The 19846-nt window shown below is 41.9% G+C and overlaps 1 protein-coding gene across 4 annotated transcripts in view; it reads left to right on the top strand.

Annotated features, from left to right (window-relative positions):
• Positions 1-19846, top strand: part of Slc25a26 (solute carrier family 25 member 26) — a 124816-nt gene that overhangs the window by 8235 nt on the left and 96735 nt on the right. For 2 of the 4 annotated variants that reach the window (XM_075983400.1, XM_075983399.1), the window contains exons 2-3: positions 4440-4596; positions 7725-7834. The exons of 1 other annotated variant lie outside the window; for it this stretch is intronic. In XM_075983400.1, coding sequence (XP_075839515.1) covers positions 4440-4596; positions 7725-7834 — 267 coding nt within the window. The remainder of the gene's footprint in view (positions 1-4439; positions 4597-7724; positions 7835-19846) is intronic. One more of the 4 variants, XM_075983401.1, reaches the window with a different exon arrangement.

Raw genomic sequence — 19846 nt, 5'->3', positions numbered from 1 at the left:
GCGTGTGTTTTATCTACACTGATGTGTTTGAGGTCTTGGCTAATTGTTGGTTTGTGCACAGCTTGTGAGTTTTCTGCCCCATCCCATTTTATCTTGTTTTGAATTTATAGCATATAGCCACTTTTCAGCATAAGCCACTCAAAATCTTGAGCTTAGTCAGTTGCCCAATACCCTTTTTGGCAAGCTTAAAGAACAAGAGAAAATGATAGTGTCTCTTATAATCCAGCTGGTATTGGCTTGTGGATATGTACACAAAGTTCCTGTCAAATCGCACACATTCCATAAAGGTTTTGCTTAAATGTTAAATATATTGTGTGTCTGAATAGACACTCTTAGATTTTCTGTTTTTTAATTTTCATAGAGTTAAATGACATTTTGGTTATAGAAGCTTGAAATTCACACAAGCAATTAGTAACTTCTTATTTCTGTTTCACTAGATCAATAGATTGCATCTGATCATTTTATCCTCAGAAGATAAGGACTCTGATGAAAAGAGGTTTAGCAGATCAACTCGTGCACAGCTACCGTACATTAAGAGAGTAACTCGTTTATTAAAGTTTAGCCAGATAGCCAGCGTTTTTCTGAACTTGCTGAAGATTAAAGAGAAATTAGGGTGCAGCTTGGGTGAATGTCACATGTCCTCACTAGATTTGTGCTGTGTTGTGAGAGAAGGCAGGCAGAATGTTTACTCGCCGAACTGCATAAAATTCCTTTTGAAAACGTGAAAGGGGGCCAGAGGGTTGCTCAGTTCCACATCACAGTGAGCCTCTCCGAGGGTGCTGAATGTCCATCCTGTCTCCACAGAGAACGGTGCACCTGTATGTCCTTTCCCTTTTTCCTTTGTGGCTCCAGCGAGTCTCTCACTCCAGCCCCGGGCTACAGCAGGCCCGCTGCCTGGCCTACTCATTTTAGTACTGTTTGCAGCCCTCTCCTGACACATCTCAGAGCTCTTTGGTGATCCTTTTAGGGCATCCACATCATAGTCTTTATGGTTATTTTATGTCTTTTAGGCTGATCATGTAGTATCACAGTGTTAATGCATTTGCCAATCTCCTTTAGCTTTTACTAATTCACTCGTATTATTTAATTAGAAATAGCCATTGCGCTGTTTCTCACCAGTGTTTTTTCCCCACTTAACTCTTGCAGTAGTTTTGTGCTGAAAGGCGAATAGAGCAAGTCGATCTACCAGACACTAGCTTCGCCCAAACTGAAAAGTTTGTAAACTCAAAGCTTAGATTAAAGTTGAACTTTGCCCATAAGTGTGAATAGTACCCACCTTTTTCTCTTCCTTTTCCCCTCCTTTCTTTGCAATGGACACATACTTTTTAATTGTTAATTTCTGTATTTCAAAGAGATTATGCTCATATGGTTTAATACTAAAAAGATGGAAATGGTTGGCAGACTTCTTACAGATTGCTCTGAGGACTCTGATCTGCAGTGGTTTGGTCTACCCACTGCGAATGGCGCTTTAGACCTTTCAGAGCATCGTGTTTGGATTTGTAGTTTTCTAGGTGGACAAGAATTATTAGCTGTCTGAAAATGTAAGACCCCCAAAAGTTGTTATGCAGATTTAGTACCCAGTAGTCAAAAGACAGACTAGAATATAGGTCTGATTTGGCCGTGGGATAAATTGTTGAACAACATAAAAGCACTATAGAATGGTCTGTATATGGTATGCCATCCATTTTTCGTTACTTAATTAATTTGCAGACAGTCTCCTTCTATGGTCCAGGCTGGTCTTATATATATTCCAGTTCCTTCTGACTCAGCCTCCTCAGTGCTGGAATTACAGATCTATGCCATTACATCTGGGTACTCTCTTTTGTTTTTATTTATTTTCACTTTTTATTAAGTCTTAAAACTAGAATATATCACTTTTTTCCTTCTTTGTCCTTGTTCCCTTCTACCTCATGTTGCCTCTGCCAGCCCTTTTCATGCCCCCAAATCCCTCAAATTAATGGCCTCTTTTGATTGTTATTGTTACATAAAAAAGTGCGTAAATATATAAATACATTCCTGAGTCCTTTGGTGTGGCTTGTGTGTGTATGATTTCAGGGCTGACAACTTTGTATTGGGTAACCAATTAGGGGCTCATCCCTGGGAGGGTAATTCACCTTCTCCCAGCATTGTTAGCTAACTATAGGTTTTTGTCTATGAGTGGGGCCCCTTGAGAGTTCTCCCTTCTGTGTTATCTTGTCTATTCACATTATCATTGTTCAGGTCTTGTTTGGGTAGCCGCTTTATTGAGGTATCATGGGTGTGACTTCCTCTCACCTCTAGGAGACACAGTCCATAGCAGACTTCTGTCTCCTCTTCAGTGTTCCCCATTGATGCAGGAATTATGCTGTAGATGTATCAGTTGGGACCAGGCTTTCCATGATCCTTGATTTCTGCACATGACCTGTTGTGGTTTTCAGTAATCATCTCCATTTGCCGTAAAGAGAAACTTCTTTGATGAGAGGTGAGAGCTACACTTACCTGTGAACATGAGGATACATTTTAGAATGCAGGTAGGAGTTTCTGCTGGTCTAATAAAGTGATGGTGTTGGATTCTCTTCTCGGATTCATGACCTCACTAATTTCAGTTAGTTGGTTAGGTTTCTAGTACCAGGCATGATGTTCCTCTTGTTGAGTGGATCTTAAGTCAACTAGGCAGCAGATGACTGCCACTCCTGCACCGTTAGGGATAGCTTGCTATGGTGGTCATTGCTAAAATTCACTGTTGTCACAGCTGGCTAGGACTATTGGTTACTTCCTCCCTTGGCAGCGTGGGTAGTTCTAATACTGTGAAAGATAGGACCACTAGAAGAAGGCTTTCAGGTTATTTCCAGTCCAAATCCTCAGAGTCCAGAGTCCTGCGTGCAAAGTGTCTTCAGCAATAGGAACTACCTTCAACCTCTGAGAGGCAACCCAGGGCAATAGCAGTGGCCTATTTTGTTTTGGGAGTCACTTTGACTACCCTGACCAACAACTCAAATGGAGGTTTCTCATGCCTAGTACTGCATGTGCGGGAGTATTGTAAGCTCAAGTGGAATAGCTTCATTTAAGATTCATTCTCTCTCTCTCTCTCTCTCTCTCTCTCTCTCTCTCTCTCTCACACACACACACACACACACACACACACACACGTACTGTGTATAATTTCAGGTAAGTATAAAATAATATGATCCTTTGATGCTTTGTCTAATATCCTTGGTGTTTTTGTCCCTCCTCTCTCCCTCTCATTCTGTATTGACTTCCTTCCCCCTGCCATAAAACAGAGCTTCCTTCTCTTTTTTTCTCCCCCCACTTCATTTCACCTGAATCTGCTATTCCTTTCTCTAGCTCCTACCATAGTTCCTTTTTACTTTCATGGTCCTAAAGTCACTACAGGTGATACACACTTAGTGAATATTCTGAGTTAGGAAGTGCAGTTGAGAGAGAACATGGGACATTTGTCTTTCTGAGTTTGGGTCACCTCACTCATTATAATCTTTCCTAGTTCCATTTTCCTGCAAATTTAATTTAATTTTTTTGACAGCTAAGTAGTATTCCATTGTGTATAATTGTACCATCACACTTCGAAGGTCATCCTTGATTGTGTAACAAGTTCAAGGCTACTTTGGTCTACCTGAAACCTTGTCTCCAAAGTGGGGTGGGGCTCACTGACCAGTTACCATAGTTGAGTTCATAAGCTTCAGGTTCAGTGAATTACTGTCTCAAAAATTAAGGTAAAGAGCAATCAAGGAAAGATGCCTGATGTCTGCCTCTGCTCTCCACACGCCCACAGGAACAGTGCATATACCACATAGAAAATTTTAAAAAGAAATCAAAATAAGTAAGAAATGAGTACCCCGTGCTTGCCTACATGTGACTATGGTAATTTTGGAAAGACAGAACAAGAAACTACTAAGAATAGCTTCTTGAGTAACTAGGGTACTTTATACTCTTTACCTGTCTTTTTATTTTTTTAATGGCTGTTTAAACAGTTATTGAATTATATGAGTAAATTAAGAATGAGCTTTAATTTTGTTTTAAGAATAAATTTAATTCATTAAAATTCATCTAAAAAGTAAAGATATGTACAAGTTGTAAGTGTAGCACAAATAAATTGTGTTTTATTTTCTTATTAAAAATGCAAGTCCTGGGGGCTGGAGAGGTGGCTCAGTGGTTAAGAGCTTTGCCTGCTCTTCCAGAGGTCCTGAGTTCAATTCCCAGCAACCACATATGTTCACAACCATCTGTAATGAGAAAGAAAAAAAAAGCAAGTCCTTTGAGTATTGCAAAGAAATTGGTGGACTCAAAGATGTGAGAAGCTGTTTAAAGACCTTCTTGGGGCTGGGGATGTATCTCAGGTGTGGAGCACTTGTCTAGTGTGGGGAAGGAGAAAAGGCTGCTTTCTTGTCCTCCATGCCTGAGAGCTCACTGTTCTCTTCCCTCTTCCCCCTCCTTTTGCACAGGCTGGAGGAGTAGCAGGTGCCTCTGTTGACTTGATCTTATTTCCTTTGGATACTATTAAGACAAGGCTGCAGAGTCCCCAAGGATTCAACAAGGCTGGTGGTTTCCGTGGAATATATGCTGGCGTCCCTTCTACAGCTGTTGGGTCCTTTCCTAATGGTAAGGGTGTTGATATTCACACCGCTCAGAAACCATGAGAGTGGATTTATTTTCAGAATAGTGTAAGATGTTACCTGCAGAACGTTCCTTATGTGTTACAGCTGATCTTCTGGATTTATGTTTTGTTCTTTGGTTATATTTAAACAGAATGTAGAGAGTGTTATAAATTCCATTCCAGGATGTTTATACAGAAAAAGAAGATTTAAAAAGATTTTTTAAAAATGGTTTTGCTGTTTAAATCCCCAGTTTAGAATCTTTAAAATGTTGCATTTTCATCATGATTCCTTAGAGCAGTAGTTTTAACCTTGCCTGCACGCCAGAATTTTTGGGCAGCTTTATAAAGGTGTGTTGGAAGCTTCCTAGGTGAGCCCAGCATGGAGCTGGTTGGATGGTGCCTGCTTGGGAATGTGAGCAGGTGAGACAGAGAGGCATTTCCTTAAATTGCTCTTTGCCGAGGATGGTGCTTCGCTGGGTTGTCCTGGATACTCTCCTGCCAGTGCCTGTTGTTTGGGTTTTAAAGTCCTGTCATGACTTTTGGTATTTTCATGGGATAATAAGGTTGATGTGTTTTCATTTAACACTTCTGAGGTTATCTGTTTTTAGCACTTACCCGATTTTAATTTTCTACCAATGGGCACTTTATATTTCTTTTGGGTTGTACCTAGGACCTTGCATGTGCTGAGCAGTGTTCTCCCGAGCTGTGTCCACCTCCCATCTCCCAGTCCCTGATGGATGCTTTTAATGCTCACAAGCAAACTGAACCAGCTAGCAAAAATGGTACACAGCTTGCACCCACAAAATCATGGCTCTAGGGGCTTCTTAAATCCTGGGGTTCGTTTTCCCTCTTCTCTTTTCCTAGGATAATGAATGACTATATTAACCTGATGCTCACGTGCCCATCAATGCAGAGAAAAGGTAGTCTTTCTGCCCTTTTGTTGTCAACTTCACTTTCTTCCCCATCCTCAAGGAGTCGCTCAGGCGACCCTTGACTCTTCGTCTTTGAAGACTACTGAGCTGTTGTTGAGCCCCCACTGTATAGTGCATGTACAGTGCACACTTTTTAGTATGGACAAAGGTTCAGGCTTGTCCCAAATAAAATGACCTGATCAACAAGCAGCTTAAAGCCACATGGATATCAGTGGCCCACCCGCAGGAATTGGGGTGCAATTAGTCTCAGGTGTGTCCACACGCTGGCAGTTTAAACCCCAGGGCAATCCTCCTCTGCAGATAAGTTTGAGGACCTTTGAGCAGGCGATGAGCAGAGGACTGTGTTCTGTGCTCATAGCTTTGGGTCAGTAGTTTTGTCGCTTTTGTGGTTCACTCTCTCACATAGTACAGTTAGGGTTCAGGCAGGTGTGACATCACCGGTGGTGTATGTGGTCCACGGTTCTGTGATTAAGCTCACAAGACTGTTTTACGTTCTTCTTCAAGGCATTTACATATAGGATAGGTTTTTGATTTTGTGTGTGTGTGCACACACGCATGAGCATCTGTACATGTGTGTTTGTATGTCTGTCTGTCTCTGGGGAGGCTATGTTCAAAGTTTTTGCCGTTTATACCACAAAGTGCAGGAGACAAAGTCAAAGCAAAGCCTTCTAGAAATGGGGTTTTCTGTAAATTTTGGATGAGTCAAAACTTATTGTGAAAACATTGTTCTTTTGTTACTGGTTAGCCTCTGTCTAGTCTGGGTGCAGAATCCACCGACCGTAACCATCAGTGACTATGGACATTTCTGAGAACAGAACCAGCTGCACAGGCAAGGGATTGAGAGGGTGTGGGGAGTTCTTTTAAAGAGCCCCATTCCTTTTTGGACAAGAACATAACAGAAGAAGCACCAGTCTGGCTGGGGCTTTGTTCTTTGGGGGTGTAAAGTAGGGGCCATGGCTAGCCCACCTCCTCTTCCCTTTTTTGCTCAGAGCTTTTAGAGTTGCACTGTGCCATCATTTTCAACTCTAGAGCCTTTTTGGATGCTACCTGTGTGGCAGGGGCTGGAACTTAAGTCTCTCCTTCACAAAAGTAGCTGTAAATGACAGTCTTGAGGTGCTTGATGGTGGAACCTAGGAACCTTCAGCTGCCTCCTTTCTCTGGGGTAAGGCGAGACTTAGGGGGTGTATGCACCTGCAGACCATAGAGCAGAATGCTGAAGAGCCCTTATAATTGGACGTGTGTGAATGGGCCAGAGTCGGGGAAACAGTGTGAGGAACACATACGGGAATAGACCAGACATAGCGACATCACAGCCGTTGTGTTTGTAATTACTCGTGTGAGCAGCCCTTTACACACTGGGTGACTTCGGGAAATGGTTTTCTTTGTCGGGTTGTTTTTCTGAGTGTTTAATGCTCTCATGTCCTTCAGAAGATGAATTTGTTGTTCAATATCCTCTTATGAAAGAGGTAAAAATAAATCTCTTGATTGGTAGTACACAGAAAGTTTTAAAGCCTCGTGTGCAGCTCTGATTGTAGCAATAGAGGTAGCTTTCAACTGATTTCCTTTTTTTTCTCCTTAGATAGTCTCAGTGTATAACGTGTCTATTCATCCTGGAACTTGCTATATAGACTAGACTGGCTTCAAATTTACAGAGATCAGCCTGTCCTCTCTCCAGTGTGCTGGAATTAAAGGTGTGCACTACCAAGCCTGGCACCGACTTCCATTTTTAATGAAGTAGTTGATTGTTTCCATGTTTGTTTTATAAAGAGGATTTGAAGTAGTGAAAAGTAGCATGGTTATTTTGTATAATCTGCAGTAAACATTGTAGACTCAACATTTGCTTAAGTTATGTGTCTAAGGTCTTAACCTATGTGTAACTCAGCAGCTGCTTGTTTTTACTACTGTATGTAATACTGTTTGGCTCTGTGAAGCCCACAGTCCTCTCTAAGAAGTTTGCTAGGAAATGAAGCATGGCCGTGCCAGGCTACCCGCTGAGTGCACTCAGATAGGGATCATGTCTTCTGCATTTCTCCAAGTCCAAGGTCAATAATGTAGTTCAGACTCCATAGTTCTATAAGAGGGTGGAAAAAGGCGTGTACTTGCCAGTTATTATCTCATAATAATTATTATTGTCACAGCTTTTGAGAGACATTACTTAGTAGGTGAGATATTTACACTTAAAGGAGATTTTTACATTTCAGCTGCTATGTTTTTTCTCACCTATGAATATGTGAAATGTTTGCTGCACACCGACTCAGCTTCACACTTCAGGCCCGTGAAACACATGCTGGCTGCCTCTGCAGGAGAAGTGGTAAGCAATAGGCTACATGATAAAGTATTTCAGAAATGCAAATTGTGTTTGCTGGTGCAGAGAATTGCTTCATTTTTAAAATTTAGGTGTTTTTTAGCTGATAGATAAAAATCTAAAAATTGTACCTTTTAATGCAACGCTTTGAAACATATATTGTTTAACATTATTTATGTTGTTTATTTTAGTTCTAAGGATCAAATTTAAAAGCCTTTAAAATGATATACAAACTCTGTATCACTGTATCAGATTCTACTGTGTAATGACTATATTAGAGTACACGTATTTATCTCCTTAAAACGTATTTATGTAAATTTTATTTAATTTAAAGCCTCCCCCCTTTGAGTCGGGGTATTACTATGTACCCAGATTGGTCTTGAACTTGTAATCAAACCTTCTGTTTCAGCCTCTTGACCACAAAAATTACAGGCATGTGCCACCACACTAGGCTTTAATAGTTCTTTTTGTGCGTATGTGTGCCTTTAGGTATGTGTGCTGTGTATCAAGTGTGCCTGTGAACCTCTGCCCTTGTATGCAGCACCAGGAGAGGAGACATTGGGTGCCCTGCTCTACCTTTGTCCTAGTCCCTTGAGACAGAGTCTCTCACTGAAACTGGAGCTAGGCTTGTGGCTAGCAAGCCCCAGCCAGCTATCTTCCTGTCTTCATCTCCAACAGTTCTGGGCTCACAGTGCATGTGTTACATCCAGCTTTTTATGTTTATGCTCGAGTCATCTCCCTAGCCTCCACTGGTTTTTGTTTTCCTTTGTTTTATTTAATTTCGAAAGTGGTAAAATCCCAGTAATTAAGAATGGATTAAGCATGACAGTTAAAAGATAGTCTTACGATATAAGAAAAGTCCATTGTATATTATTGTAAGAGACAGCCCTAAAATGTCATTGTACAGGTAGAATTAAAGAGATGGAAGAGGATATCTATAAGTTTGGTCAATGTTGCTTGTATTAGTGTAGCTGAGTTGGAACTACTTTTCCCAGAATGGCATCTGCCGAACAGCTTCAGGTGGTTAGTCACAGAGAAATGAAGGTAAAGTGAAGTAGCAGCTTGGCTGTGAACAGAAGTGGGGTGCAGGGCAGCCATTGTGGCAGCCACTGCTGGCCACTTTGTCACTGCTCATTGGCTTAGTGTGTTGACCACTGGCCCATGCATTCTCCAGTTTCCATTTGCTTCAGCTTCTCTAGATTCTGAGTCAAGTTGTGTGTATCTGTGGTGAGGGCTCATCTTAGGGTTTCTGTTGCTGCAAAGAGACACCATGACCACAGCAACTCTTATAGAGGAAAACATTTAATTGAAGTGGTTACTTACAAGTCAGAGGTCCAGTCCATTATCATCATGGCAGGGAGCATGGTGGTGTGCAGGTGGACATGGTGCTAGAGAAGTAGCTGAGAGTCCTACATCTTGCAGGCAACAGGAGGTAGACTGTGTCACACTGAGTGTAGCTTGAGCATATATGAGACCTCAAAGTCTGCCTCCACAGTGACACATTTCCTCCAACAAGGCTATACTTATTCTAACAAAGCCACACCTTCTGGTAGTGCCACAACCTTTGAGGGCCATTTTTTTTCAAACCACTAAAGGGCTCTGGGGTCGAGTGTGTGTGAGACTCTGTAGTGAGGGTGTTGGAGTTAAGTGTGTGTGTGTGGCTTTGTGGTGAGCATGCTAGGGTCAAGTGTATGTGTTCTGTGATTTGGCATCATTGTTATGAAACTGTTACCTAATCTGAGTTCATAAAGATACACTTGTGTTTTCTTATACACATTTTATAGTTTTAACTCTTGTATTTGGGTCTTTGCTACATTGTGAGTTGAATTTTGTATATAGTATGTGTAAACAGACTTTTCTGTCCTGCCTGGTCCTGCAGCTGCTCTTAAAATAATCACTCAGAGGCTTAATATTAATTACAAACCTATTGCTCAGGCTTATTACTAACTAGCTCTTAAAACTTAAATTAACCCATTTCCATTAATCTATATTTTGCCACATGGTTCGTGGTATTATCTGTTCTCTAGTACATCTTGTTGCTCTGGTGGCTGCTGAGATCTGCCCCTGACTCTGCTCTTCTTCCCCCTGTATCTCTGCTTGGATTTCCTGTCTGGCTCTATCCTGCCTTGCTATAGGCCAAAGCAGCTTCTTTAGTAACCAGTGGTAATAAAACATATCCACAGCACACAGAGAGGTTATCCCACAGCAGGTATGGGCTTGTGGTCTTACTTTATTCTTTCTTAAGTTTATTTTTATTGTGTATGTGCATGTGAGTACAGGTGTCACCATATGCATGTGGGGAGGTCAGAGGCATCTGAGGATTAAACTTAGGTAGTCAAGTGTGTGTGATGTGATGGCTAATCTTGGTTGTCAACTTGTCACAACTAGGAAGAACCCCAGTTGAAGAATTGGCTCCTTTAGATTGACTTGTAGGTATGTCTGAGGGACATTTTCTTGATCCCTAATTAATGTAGGACGGCCCGCCCACTGCATGACATACGATTCCTAGAAAGGTGGCCTGGGCAGTATTAGAAAGGTAGCTGAATGTGAGCCTGGAAGCAAGCCAGTAGAAACGTACAAATTTAAAAAAAATAAAAAGAAAAGAGAAACGTACCCCCATGACTATGCTTCCAGGTTTCTGCCTTGAGTTCCTGCCTTAGCTTCCCTTAGTGAAGAACTATCTGTAAAATGAAATGAGTCTTTGTTTCCCAAGTTGGTTTTGTTCAGTGTTTTATCATAAATAACAGAAACCAAACTAGAATACATGGCAAGCATAGCTACCTGCTGAGCTATCTCACTGGCTCCTAACTTTATTCTTTGGGATGCAAGTATTGAGTTTTCTAATACCTTTACTGGAAGGACTCTTACTCTACACTGAGTGACCCTAGAGTTCTTGTCAACAGCCAATTGACTATCAAAGTGAAATTTATTTCTGAATTCTGAGTTCTGGCCTATCTCTGTGTGTGTCCTTACCCAGGTACTATCTGATTTAAGTACTGTAACCTTGTAATAAGTCTTGGGATCCATTGAGACTTCTCCAATTGCTTTTTCCCCCCAGTATTATTCTGCCCCTTCTTTCTCTTTCTTTCTTCCATCCTTTTTCTTTTTTTTCTCTCTCTCTATTTTATTATTTATTTTTTGAGACAGGCTGCTCACTATGCAGCTCTGGTTAGTCTGGTACTTACTATGTACTATGAAGACCCAGCTGGCCTCAGATTGCTTCCAAGTGATGAGACTAAAGACATTCACCACCATACCTGGCACATTCCTTTTGTGTGTGTACAGGGATGGAAACCAAAAGAGGTCATTGCGTTCCCTCAGAGATGGCTTGTTATGTGGGTGCTGGGATCTTAACTCTGGTCCTCATGATTATACATGATTATACACACACTCTTAACTCCTGAGCCATCTCTCCAACCCTGGATCCCTTACAGGATCCCTTCTGTGTGAATTTCAGAATCAACTTGTACATTTCTATAAGAAAGCAGAGAGTTACTACATTGATTCTATAAATTAATTTAGGGCATTTTGTCATTTTAACAATTTATTAATTTAAAATCAATCCACGCATAATTAAAAAAAGCTGTTCCAACTTTTTGTTCTAGGCTTAAATCAATTCTGATTATGTTTTGACAGTAGACTTCATTATATGCACTTAATTTTGAATATTTTAATAAAAAATTATCTGTGAATATTTAAGTGCATTTAGAGTTGTTTTTATGATAGCTGTTGCCTATTTTATTTATTTATTTATGTGTATATATGTATTTATGTATGGATGTCTGTGTATGTGTTGACAAGCATGAGCATATGTGTGGAGACCACAGGTCCACCTTGGGTCATGATCCTTGAGATGTTTTTCTGGTTTTGGAGACAGTTTCTCACTGGGACCCGGGACTTTGTTAGACTAGACTGGCTGGTCAGTGATATGCAGAAATCTGGTGTCTCCATTTGTGGAGCACAAGGCCTGGCCATTCTACATGGGCGCTGGGGTTCAAACTCAGATCTGCATGCTGGTGGGACAGGTATTTCACTGGATGATTTATCTTCCCAGTCCTTCCTCTGTTAATTTATTCTCCCCCACAGCATGAACCCAGAGCCACTAACCACACCCTTGCCTTACCATTATTGTGTATTTGCATGTGATATTGTTCTGCTTCAAATATAGTTTCAGAAGCTGTTCATTTTACCTATATTTTCTAATATGTTGTTGAAAGCAAGAAACAAAATAGAACATAGCATTCATTTCGTTTCACACGAGACCTTGATGCCCGAAGACCTTGTCACTAGACTATTCAGTTGCCACACTCCTTTGAGCTTACTGAAAGGTTTTATAGAGATATAAACACTCTGTGTTTCTGTGGCCACCATATTAATCTAATTAATCTGAAAGGAGGAAAAATTTTGGCTTCATGGTTTTAGAAAGTTTCAGTTTTTCATGGTGGTGAAGGAATTGCATGACTGCTCAGTTGATGGTGACAGAAACCTCTGGCAACCAGGTCACAGAGAGGAGGGCAAGAAGAGGCAAGAGCAGAGGTGACCTTCAAAGTCCACATCTGTAGAAACTGTTATATTGTCTGATGCTTTGAGATCTGTAATTATTATTTTTTATGAATTGGAACTTTTAAATAGAATTTTCTTGTGCAGACTGTTGGAGACATGGGGGGACATTCCTAATTCCCTCGACTTAGGAACCAGGCAGCTGTGAGAGTGAGGACACAGCTCAGACAGGTGTCATCGCTACTTCTCTTAGGGGCTCCTCCATGACTCCCAGAGGAGCTTAGGAGGACTGACCAGCAGGGGCGCATGTAGTGAGGGCTTGGGACATGAAATGTTTCTCTCTGTGGACTTTGAGTTGATTTAAAGGGAGTGTAGTTAGAGAGATGGCTCAGTGGCTAAGTGCATGTACTGCTCTTCCAGGACCTGAGTTCAATGCCCAGCACCTACTCCGCATCTCACAACCCGCTGTAACTCCAGTTATAGGGATCTGACACTTTTGCCCTCTGTGGCACCTTCTCTCTCCTGCAAAAATCCATACAAGATTCATAATTAAAAATAATACTGTATGTGACAGTAAAACTGATTTATTTCGTTAAAAAGTTTGCTAAATGGTGCAGATGATCTCTAGGCCCACCGTTTCTGAAGGGCTGTGTGCTGCTCTTCTAAGGATTGGCACTGGTCTGATTCTTTGTCCTGGTGGGTGGTCCCGCATCTGTGGATGTGTGGGCAGCACTGACTCGGCTTAGTGAGTTACTAAAAAAACCTGAAGTTAGGAGGGGGACATGGGAGAAGGATATGGGAGTTGAAGGGAGCAAATGGGGCTTAGGAGTAGATAAGATCTTATTTCCTACATGTTTGAATTCCTCATGAAAAAATAAGAACTTAAAAAAGCTTGCCAGATTTCTGAAGTTTTTATAGAAGTACTATTCTGAGTGCTAATAGTCTTGGAACTTAATTGGAAAACCTCCCTGAAGTCCAGAATTCGTTTTGTTAAATTGTTTAACAAGTTTACGAATTACTTCTTTCCTGTGTTAGTATCTTGTTTCCATTTCATAGAACACAAACTTTGGGTTTCAGTTTCATGTAAATGTGCTAAAAATAAGAGAAAGAAACAAGTGGACATAAGGGAAATGCAATTTCATTTATAAAATAAAAGGAATAGAAAATCATTCTTAGCAGCCATTGCTCAGACCTGCAGCAGCCTAGATCATAAGGAATAGCTCAGTGCAGTACTACTCGGCAGCACCTTCCCTTTGATCCAAGCTGGTTATGTATGCTGCCGACAGATTTCGTAGAAACAATACCATGTTTTGTTGCTATTGAATATGTCCACAGTTTCTTTGGTGTAGCGACAGTAAAGGTAACTGGAAAGAAAAGAACAGTGCCACAGTAATAAGCATTCCCTGTAGCTGTAGCAGTGGCTTGATTAAATGTTAATGATGAATCAATATGACTTTAATCACAACCTTCTGCCTTCTGCTTACAATTTGGAATACAGAGAGATCGATCAAATAAGATTTAATATGTAACCACAGCAAGAAGAGTCCCGTTTGTGCCATTTTTATTAGGAAGTTTGCTATACCAAATCTCTAAATCCCTACTTCAATTATTTCCCAGCCCAGTTTTCATCACACACAGAACAAGGCCTGTGAAAAGCAGAATCCGTAATGAGGTCCAAGGCACAGCAGCTTTCTCTTAATGGTGTGGGCACTGTAGTCTAGCAGGGGTGATGCTCTTTAATGGTTTTCAGATTTGACTTTCCTTGAATCTTACGCCTCTTGGAGCTTGGTTCCAGTTACTTTTAGAAATGGAAGAACATTGAAAGTTCTTTGTATCCAAAAGGAACCCATGTGAATTAAATGTTTATGCAATGTCATAGAAGTCCCACATGGATGCTGGTTGATTGTCCTTTTCAAACCCATTCCCACAGAAGACTGAAACAACCAGGAGATAAGTTAGACCTTGTTTTGTAGGTGCCATTCTGCCAGCTTCTAACAGCACTTTGTCAAATATGACCTAAGGAGCATCTGCAGTGGAAGCAGCTGCCCATGTGGCAGGTTACAAACAAAAGTCTCTGGAGATGGTAGTGGGAACTCTGCAAGGTAAAGAAGAACCCCAGATGCTGCTGGCACTCACTGGCACATACACAGACTGATTCTCTTGGAGGTAGAATGATGGAGGAAGGCCATTGGCTAATAAAGAAACTGCCTTGGCCCATTTTGATAGGCGATTCCTTAGGTGGGTGGAGTAAACAGAACAGAATGCTGGGAGGAAGAAGCTGAGTCAGGCAGTCACCACGATTCTCACTCCCGACACCGCCACAGGTTAAGATCTTCCCTGGTAAGCCACCTTGTGGGCTACACAGATTATTAGAAATGGGTTAGATCAATATGTAAGAGCTAGCCAATAAGAGGCTGGAACTAATGGGCCAGGCAGTGTTTAAAAGAATACAGTTTCCATGTAATTATTTCCGGTAAAGCTAGCCATCTGGGCGGATGGGTGCCAGGAACGTAGCCCGCCACTCATATTGCAACAGTAGAACAGTACTCATGTGTTTAGACTTGGCTTTCCTGTAAAAGCATGTTGTGTGAATGTTGCAGCCTGCTCTAGAGCTTTCTTAAAGGCCTGTGCTACTGGAGTCTTGTAGCTGAAGACACTCTATATGAAGCCTTCCCTCCTCTAGTAGCTCACAGGCTGCTGGACCTGCTGTGTACAGTCTACTCAGACTCTCATGGATAGAGTGGAGTTAGGCTTCCACTAAGTGATCTGCTTGGCTAAGTGCGCTGAGGACTTGAAGTATGTTTCTCAGACACAAAGTTTAGAGCACATGCTGGTCTTTGCTGTGTTTTCCCTAGTGGGGATGGATGTAAGCTGTTCTGTTTGTCCTGTATATCATGCATGAGTATGAGATGTTTAGCAGTTATGCATACGTACTGTTCTCTAGAGGACTTGTATTTAATTCCCAGCATCCATATTAGGCTGCTCACCACCATCTGTACTCCAGCTCCAGGGAACCTGATTCCCTCTTCCGGCCTTTGAGGGAATCTGAGTGCACGCATATGTGTGAGCACATAAATAAAAATAAAATGAATATTTGATGTTCATTATGACCTTTTAGAATCACTCACTGTCACGGCACATACCTTTTTTCTCAGCACTTGGGAGGCAGAGGGAGGTGGCTCTCTGTGAACTGGAGGCCAGCCAGGGTTATGAAAGGAGACCTTGACTCAAAAAAGTAAACAAATAAATAGAAAAATAAAACAATAAGAAGAAACATTGAGCAAGGGAATAGGAGAAAAGTTAAAAACTTAATATTTTTTGAAATTTTTAAAAAATTTTACTTCATGTGTAAGAGTGTTTGCCTGCGTGTATGTATGTGCATATCTACATCCAGGTCTCAGAAGTGGGTGTTGGATGGTCTGGGACTGTACTTAGAGAGGCTGTAAGCCACCAAAGGGATATTGAGAGCAGAACCTGGTCCTCTGCAAAAGCAGCACGTACTCTTAACCACTGAGACATCTTTCCAGCTCCAAGTTAGAAACTTTTGAAAAGAATTTTACATTTTGAATTATTCATGATAAATGTTGAAATAGTCATAAATATATGTGAACCATCTTTTATAGTTAAACATTCTTGAGTTCAAGTCTCACTGTATAGCCCAGGCTGAGTGCTGGATTCTAGGCGTGCAGCACGAAACCTTCCTGCAGCTGTAGTATTTTTCTGACTCGTTGCTCAGCTGTGTGATGAGTCATCGGGCATAGCTGAGTGAGCAGTAGAATCTCTTCTCCTGGGCCCCAGGCAGTGTAATGATTGGTTCAGAAGGAACTCACCATGATGCTGTGCGGGGAGCTGCTTACAGTTGAACATGAATAGGTAGAAATGTGAGCTTAGCCTGCAGATTTATGCAATTAGAAGCTAAAACAGAACTGCTATCTGCCTGACCTCTCTGAAATCGAACACATGCCTTTTCTTTGATGAATATGAGCACATGCCTGTGCTCAAGGACACCTTTCCCTGCTTTCTGTGCTCCTGGGAACCCGTTCTCCATGCAGTGCATATGAAGTAAAATTTAATTCAATATTATTATTTTGTGTGTGGGTGTTTTATGTGCATGTATGACTGTGTACCACATTCATGCAATGTTCCAGGGGCCAGAAGATAGTGGATTCCCTGGAACTGGTGTTACGGATGGGTGTAAACCACCACATGGGTACAGGGAATTGAAACTGCCTTCTGCATGAACAGCAAGTGCTCTTAACCACTGCACCATCTCTCCAGCCCCTCTTTTTTTTTTTTTTAATTGTTGGTTTGGCCGAGTGTTGGTGGCACATGCCTTTAATCCCAGCACTCGGGAGGCAGAGGCAGGTTGATCTCTGTGAGTTTGAGGCCAGCCTGGTCTATAAGAGCTAGTTCCAGGACAGGCTCCAAAGTTACAGAGAAACTCTGTCTGTTGTTTTGTTTTGAGACAGGGTTTCTCTGTGTAGCCTTGACTGTCCTGGAACTCGCTTATAAACCAGGCTGGCCTCAAACTCAGAGATTCACCTGCCCTGCCTCCCAAGTGCTGGGATTATTGAGTACTACGCTACTACTACCCAACTTTTAGCAACTCTAATCCATAGAATTATATAAAAAGTTGTTCAGTAAAAGTAGCCCAACTCTGTTATATTTTATAGCTTATGAAAGGGCCCATCTTTTTTTAGACTGTTTGTTTACTTACTGACTGTTGTTGCGGTCAGCTTAAGTTTTCCCCACCTTTGCTATTCGTGCCTAACATTATGATCTGCGTCTCCCATGTCTAGGGTGAAGTAGAGGGACAGAAAATGGTCAGGAGACACACAGTACCCTCACGTGTCCATGTGTTTTAAGAAGGCAGTCCATGCAGAGTGAGCCCGAGGGAAGGAAGGTGTAGTTGGTTTTGTCTGGGTTGAAATGAGTGATGGATGTTGATTTAGAAAGTGTCTCACAGAATGCTTCGTTGTTGAGCCTGATGGACTTAACATGCGTATATATGTGTATGCATGTTTGAGGGCACACATGTGAGCCCTAGTGTGTGTGTGTGTGTGTGTGCGTGCATGCGTGCATGCGTGCGTGTGGAGGCCTGAAGTTGACATCAGGTGCTCTCTCTATAGCCTTCCACATTATTCATCAAGGGAAGGTTTCTTGCTGAGCACAGAGCTCACCAATTCAACTAGTTCAGCTAGCCAGCTTGCCCCGGGGATCCCCTGTCTGATTCCTGAATGTTGAGATTATTGGCAGCCACTATGCTTACTTAGATTTTATGTGGGTTCTGGGGATCTGAACTCCAGTCCTCACACTTGCACGGGAAGCGCTTTATCCACTGAACCATCTCCCCTGTTCCTGACTTCCTTATAAAGTAGATTTTATTGTACATTTTTAAGATACATACATTGATATTATGGGGTACACAAAGATGGTAAAATGGTCACTGTAGTAAAATAAGTTAACATTTCTGTTGCCTTACATAGTTACTGTTTTTGTTTGTTTTTGTGGCAAGAGCAGCTAAAATCTCATTTAATAGGAATGTAGTATAAGTTTATTGCCTTGTATTACACAGTGTGATAGTTTGTTGAGTAGAAACAAGAAAGTCTTGGAGAGCTCTTGCCATGAACTTGCAAGTTCCTGATGGTTGGAATGTGGTGTGACGGGGCCATCTAGGTGAGGAGGGACGGCAGGCGAGAGAGTCTGCCAGGTCTGGTAAGGCACTTGCCTTTCATTCTTTGCCATCTGCACAGGGAGTGACAATGGTGATCATAGCTGTGCCTTCCAGATCATTGGGTAAAGAGAGCATGGTAAACCAGAGGTCGCTAGGGCCAGAGGGGCTGCTACGGAGAAAGACAGTGAACTCCAGAGAGGCTAACGAGGAATCAGCAGAGAAAGGGGTGTTTTACAGAAGAGCTTCTAAACAGTAGTGTGTTTGTTGACTGATGTGTGTTGAGTACCTGCTGGATAATTCTCCAACAGAGCTTAGTAATTCCATGCAGTCCACACTACCCCAATCTTTTTAGCTGTCTGAGGCACCTCATGTCCAGCAAGAAGAGGAGGTAGGGGACAGTCAGGGCTCAGTCACCCTGATTTGGCATCACCTACACGGAGCGATGTAACCTGTGGTTATTCACTTATGGGGCATGAATGCTGAGGACCGTGAGGGATCTGATGGAGGCTTCTTGCCCATGTCCCTTCTGACCCTTGCAGGTTTTGCATCTTGTCAATTCTCCCTTTCCTAATACCGTGTGCAGGTTTAGTTTGGATGGCACTGATTTGTGGCCTGACAGCATCTTTTGTTGATTATGCTGTTAGAATACAAGAAGGAAGGGAAGCTGTGTTAATTTAACTTAGGGCTTTGGAACAGTATCAGTTTATGGAAGACAATTAAGTTGAACTTTATAGTAACAACATGATGTTCATACATTATGATGAAATTGAAGGAACTGTTTGGAACTGTGAGAGTGTAATGTGGTTAGTCATTGCCATTGTCCTGTGCATAGGAAAATTGAGTCCTTCTCTCTAAGGACAGCAGCATTAAAGGAAGTTAGGTTTAGGTACTTTTGTGTGAGCCCAAGTTTTGTCAGAGACAAACTCATTTTTAAGACAATACTAGCTTCTGCAGCTAACTTTTCTCCCTAATGTCTACCAAAACTTGGCATCTGCTACCCTTCTCATTGGTTAGAATATAGTTCTAGGAAAGATAATGAACTAAATGCCTTGGTCACTAGTGTGCCTTGGTCTGTGGCTGTGTGATTTCCAGTATCTCCATATAGCTGGTACCATGACAGGTGCTACGAAGCAGAATGAAAACTGGTAGTCCTATTTCTGAAGAGCGTATAGAATAAATGGTTGGATTCATTTACTGAATGGCCAGGGACTATTTTGGGGACTTGCGATGTGGATCATCTATATTCAGATTATAGGTGGGAGTCAGAGCTGTGACTTTCCCACACACTCACACCTCCTTCTTGTGTGTGCCATGCACGCACTCCCACTCCTGCACTGTGTCCACCTGGACAGACAGGCTTGCATGCTGCCTCACTCCCTGTTCTTCAGGGATGCAGCACGGCAGCAGTTTTACACAGCGCTCAGCCTTGCATCTCGCAGAGTACAATAAATGTCGTTTCTGGACCCAGGCCACATAAATTGCTCTGTGACACATTTTTACAGTTTTGATACAAGAATACAGAGAAACTAAACTTTAAAAAGTTGAGTGACTTGCTGAAGATTTCTTAGCTGTGTGTGGACAATAAAACACTGTGGAGGCTGATTAACGAGGCAGTGTTTCTGTGTATTGCCAGGAGCACCTCTTCGAGATTTGCTGTTTTATGTTATATATAAAAATGACAGAAGTGGAGATGAGAAAGTACAGGACTTGGGTAGTAAGCATCAGATCAGGTGTCCATCTGACCGTATCCTGCGTGTGCCATATCCAACCAACAGGGACAGCACAGCCTGCACAGCCTGTCTTGGGCTCAGCCTGGTGAGTCTGCCTAACTCTAGCCCACCTGC

The sequence above is a fragment of the Microtus pennsylvanicus genome, chromosome 8, assembly GCF_037038515.1.
Source record: "Microtus pennsylvanicus isolate mMicPen1 chromosome 8, mMicPen1.hap1, whole genome shotgun sequence".
Taxonomy (NCBI): Eukaryota; Metazoa; Chordata; class Mammalia; order Rodentia; family Cricetidae; genus Microtus; species Microtus pennsylvanicus.
Note: the sequence above shows the minus strand (reverse complement) of the source record. Positions and strands in the feature narration are given on the sequence as shown.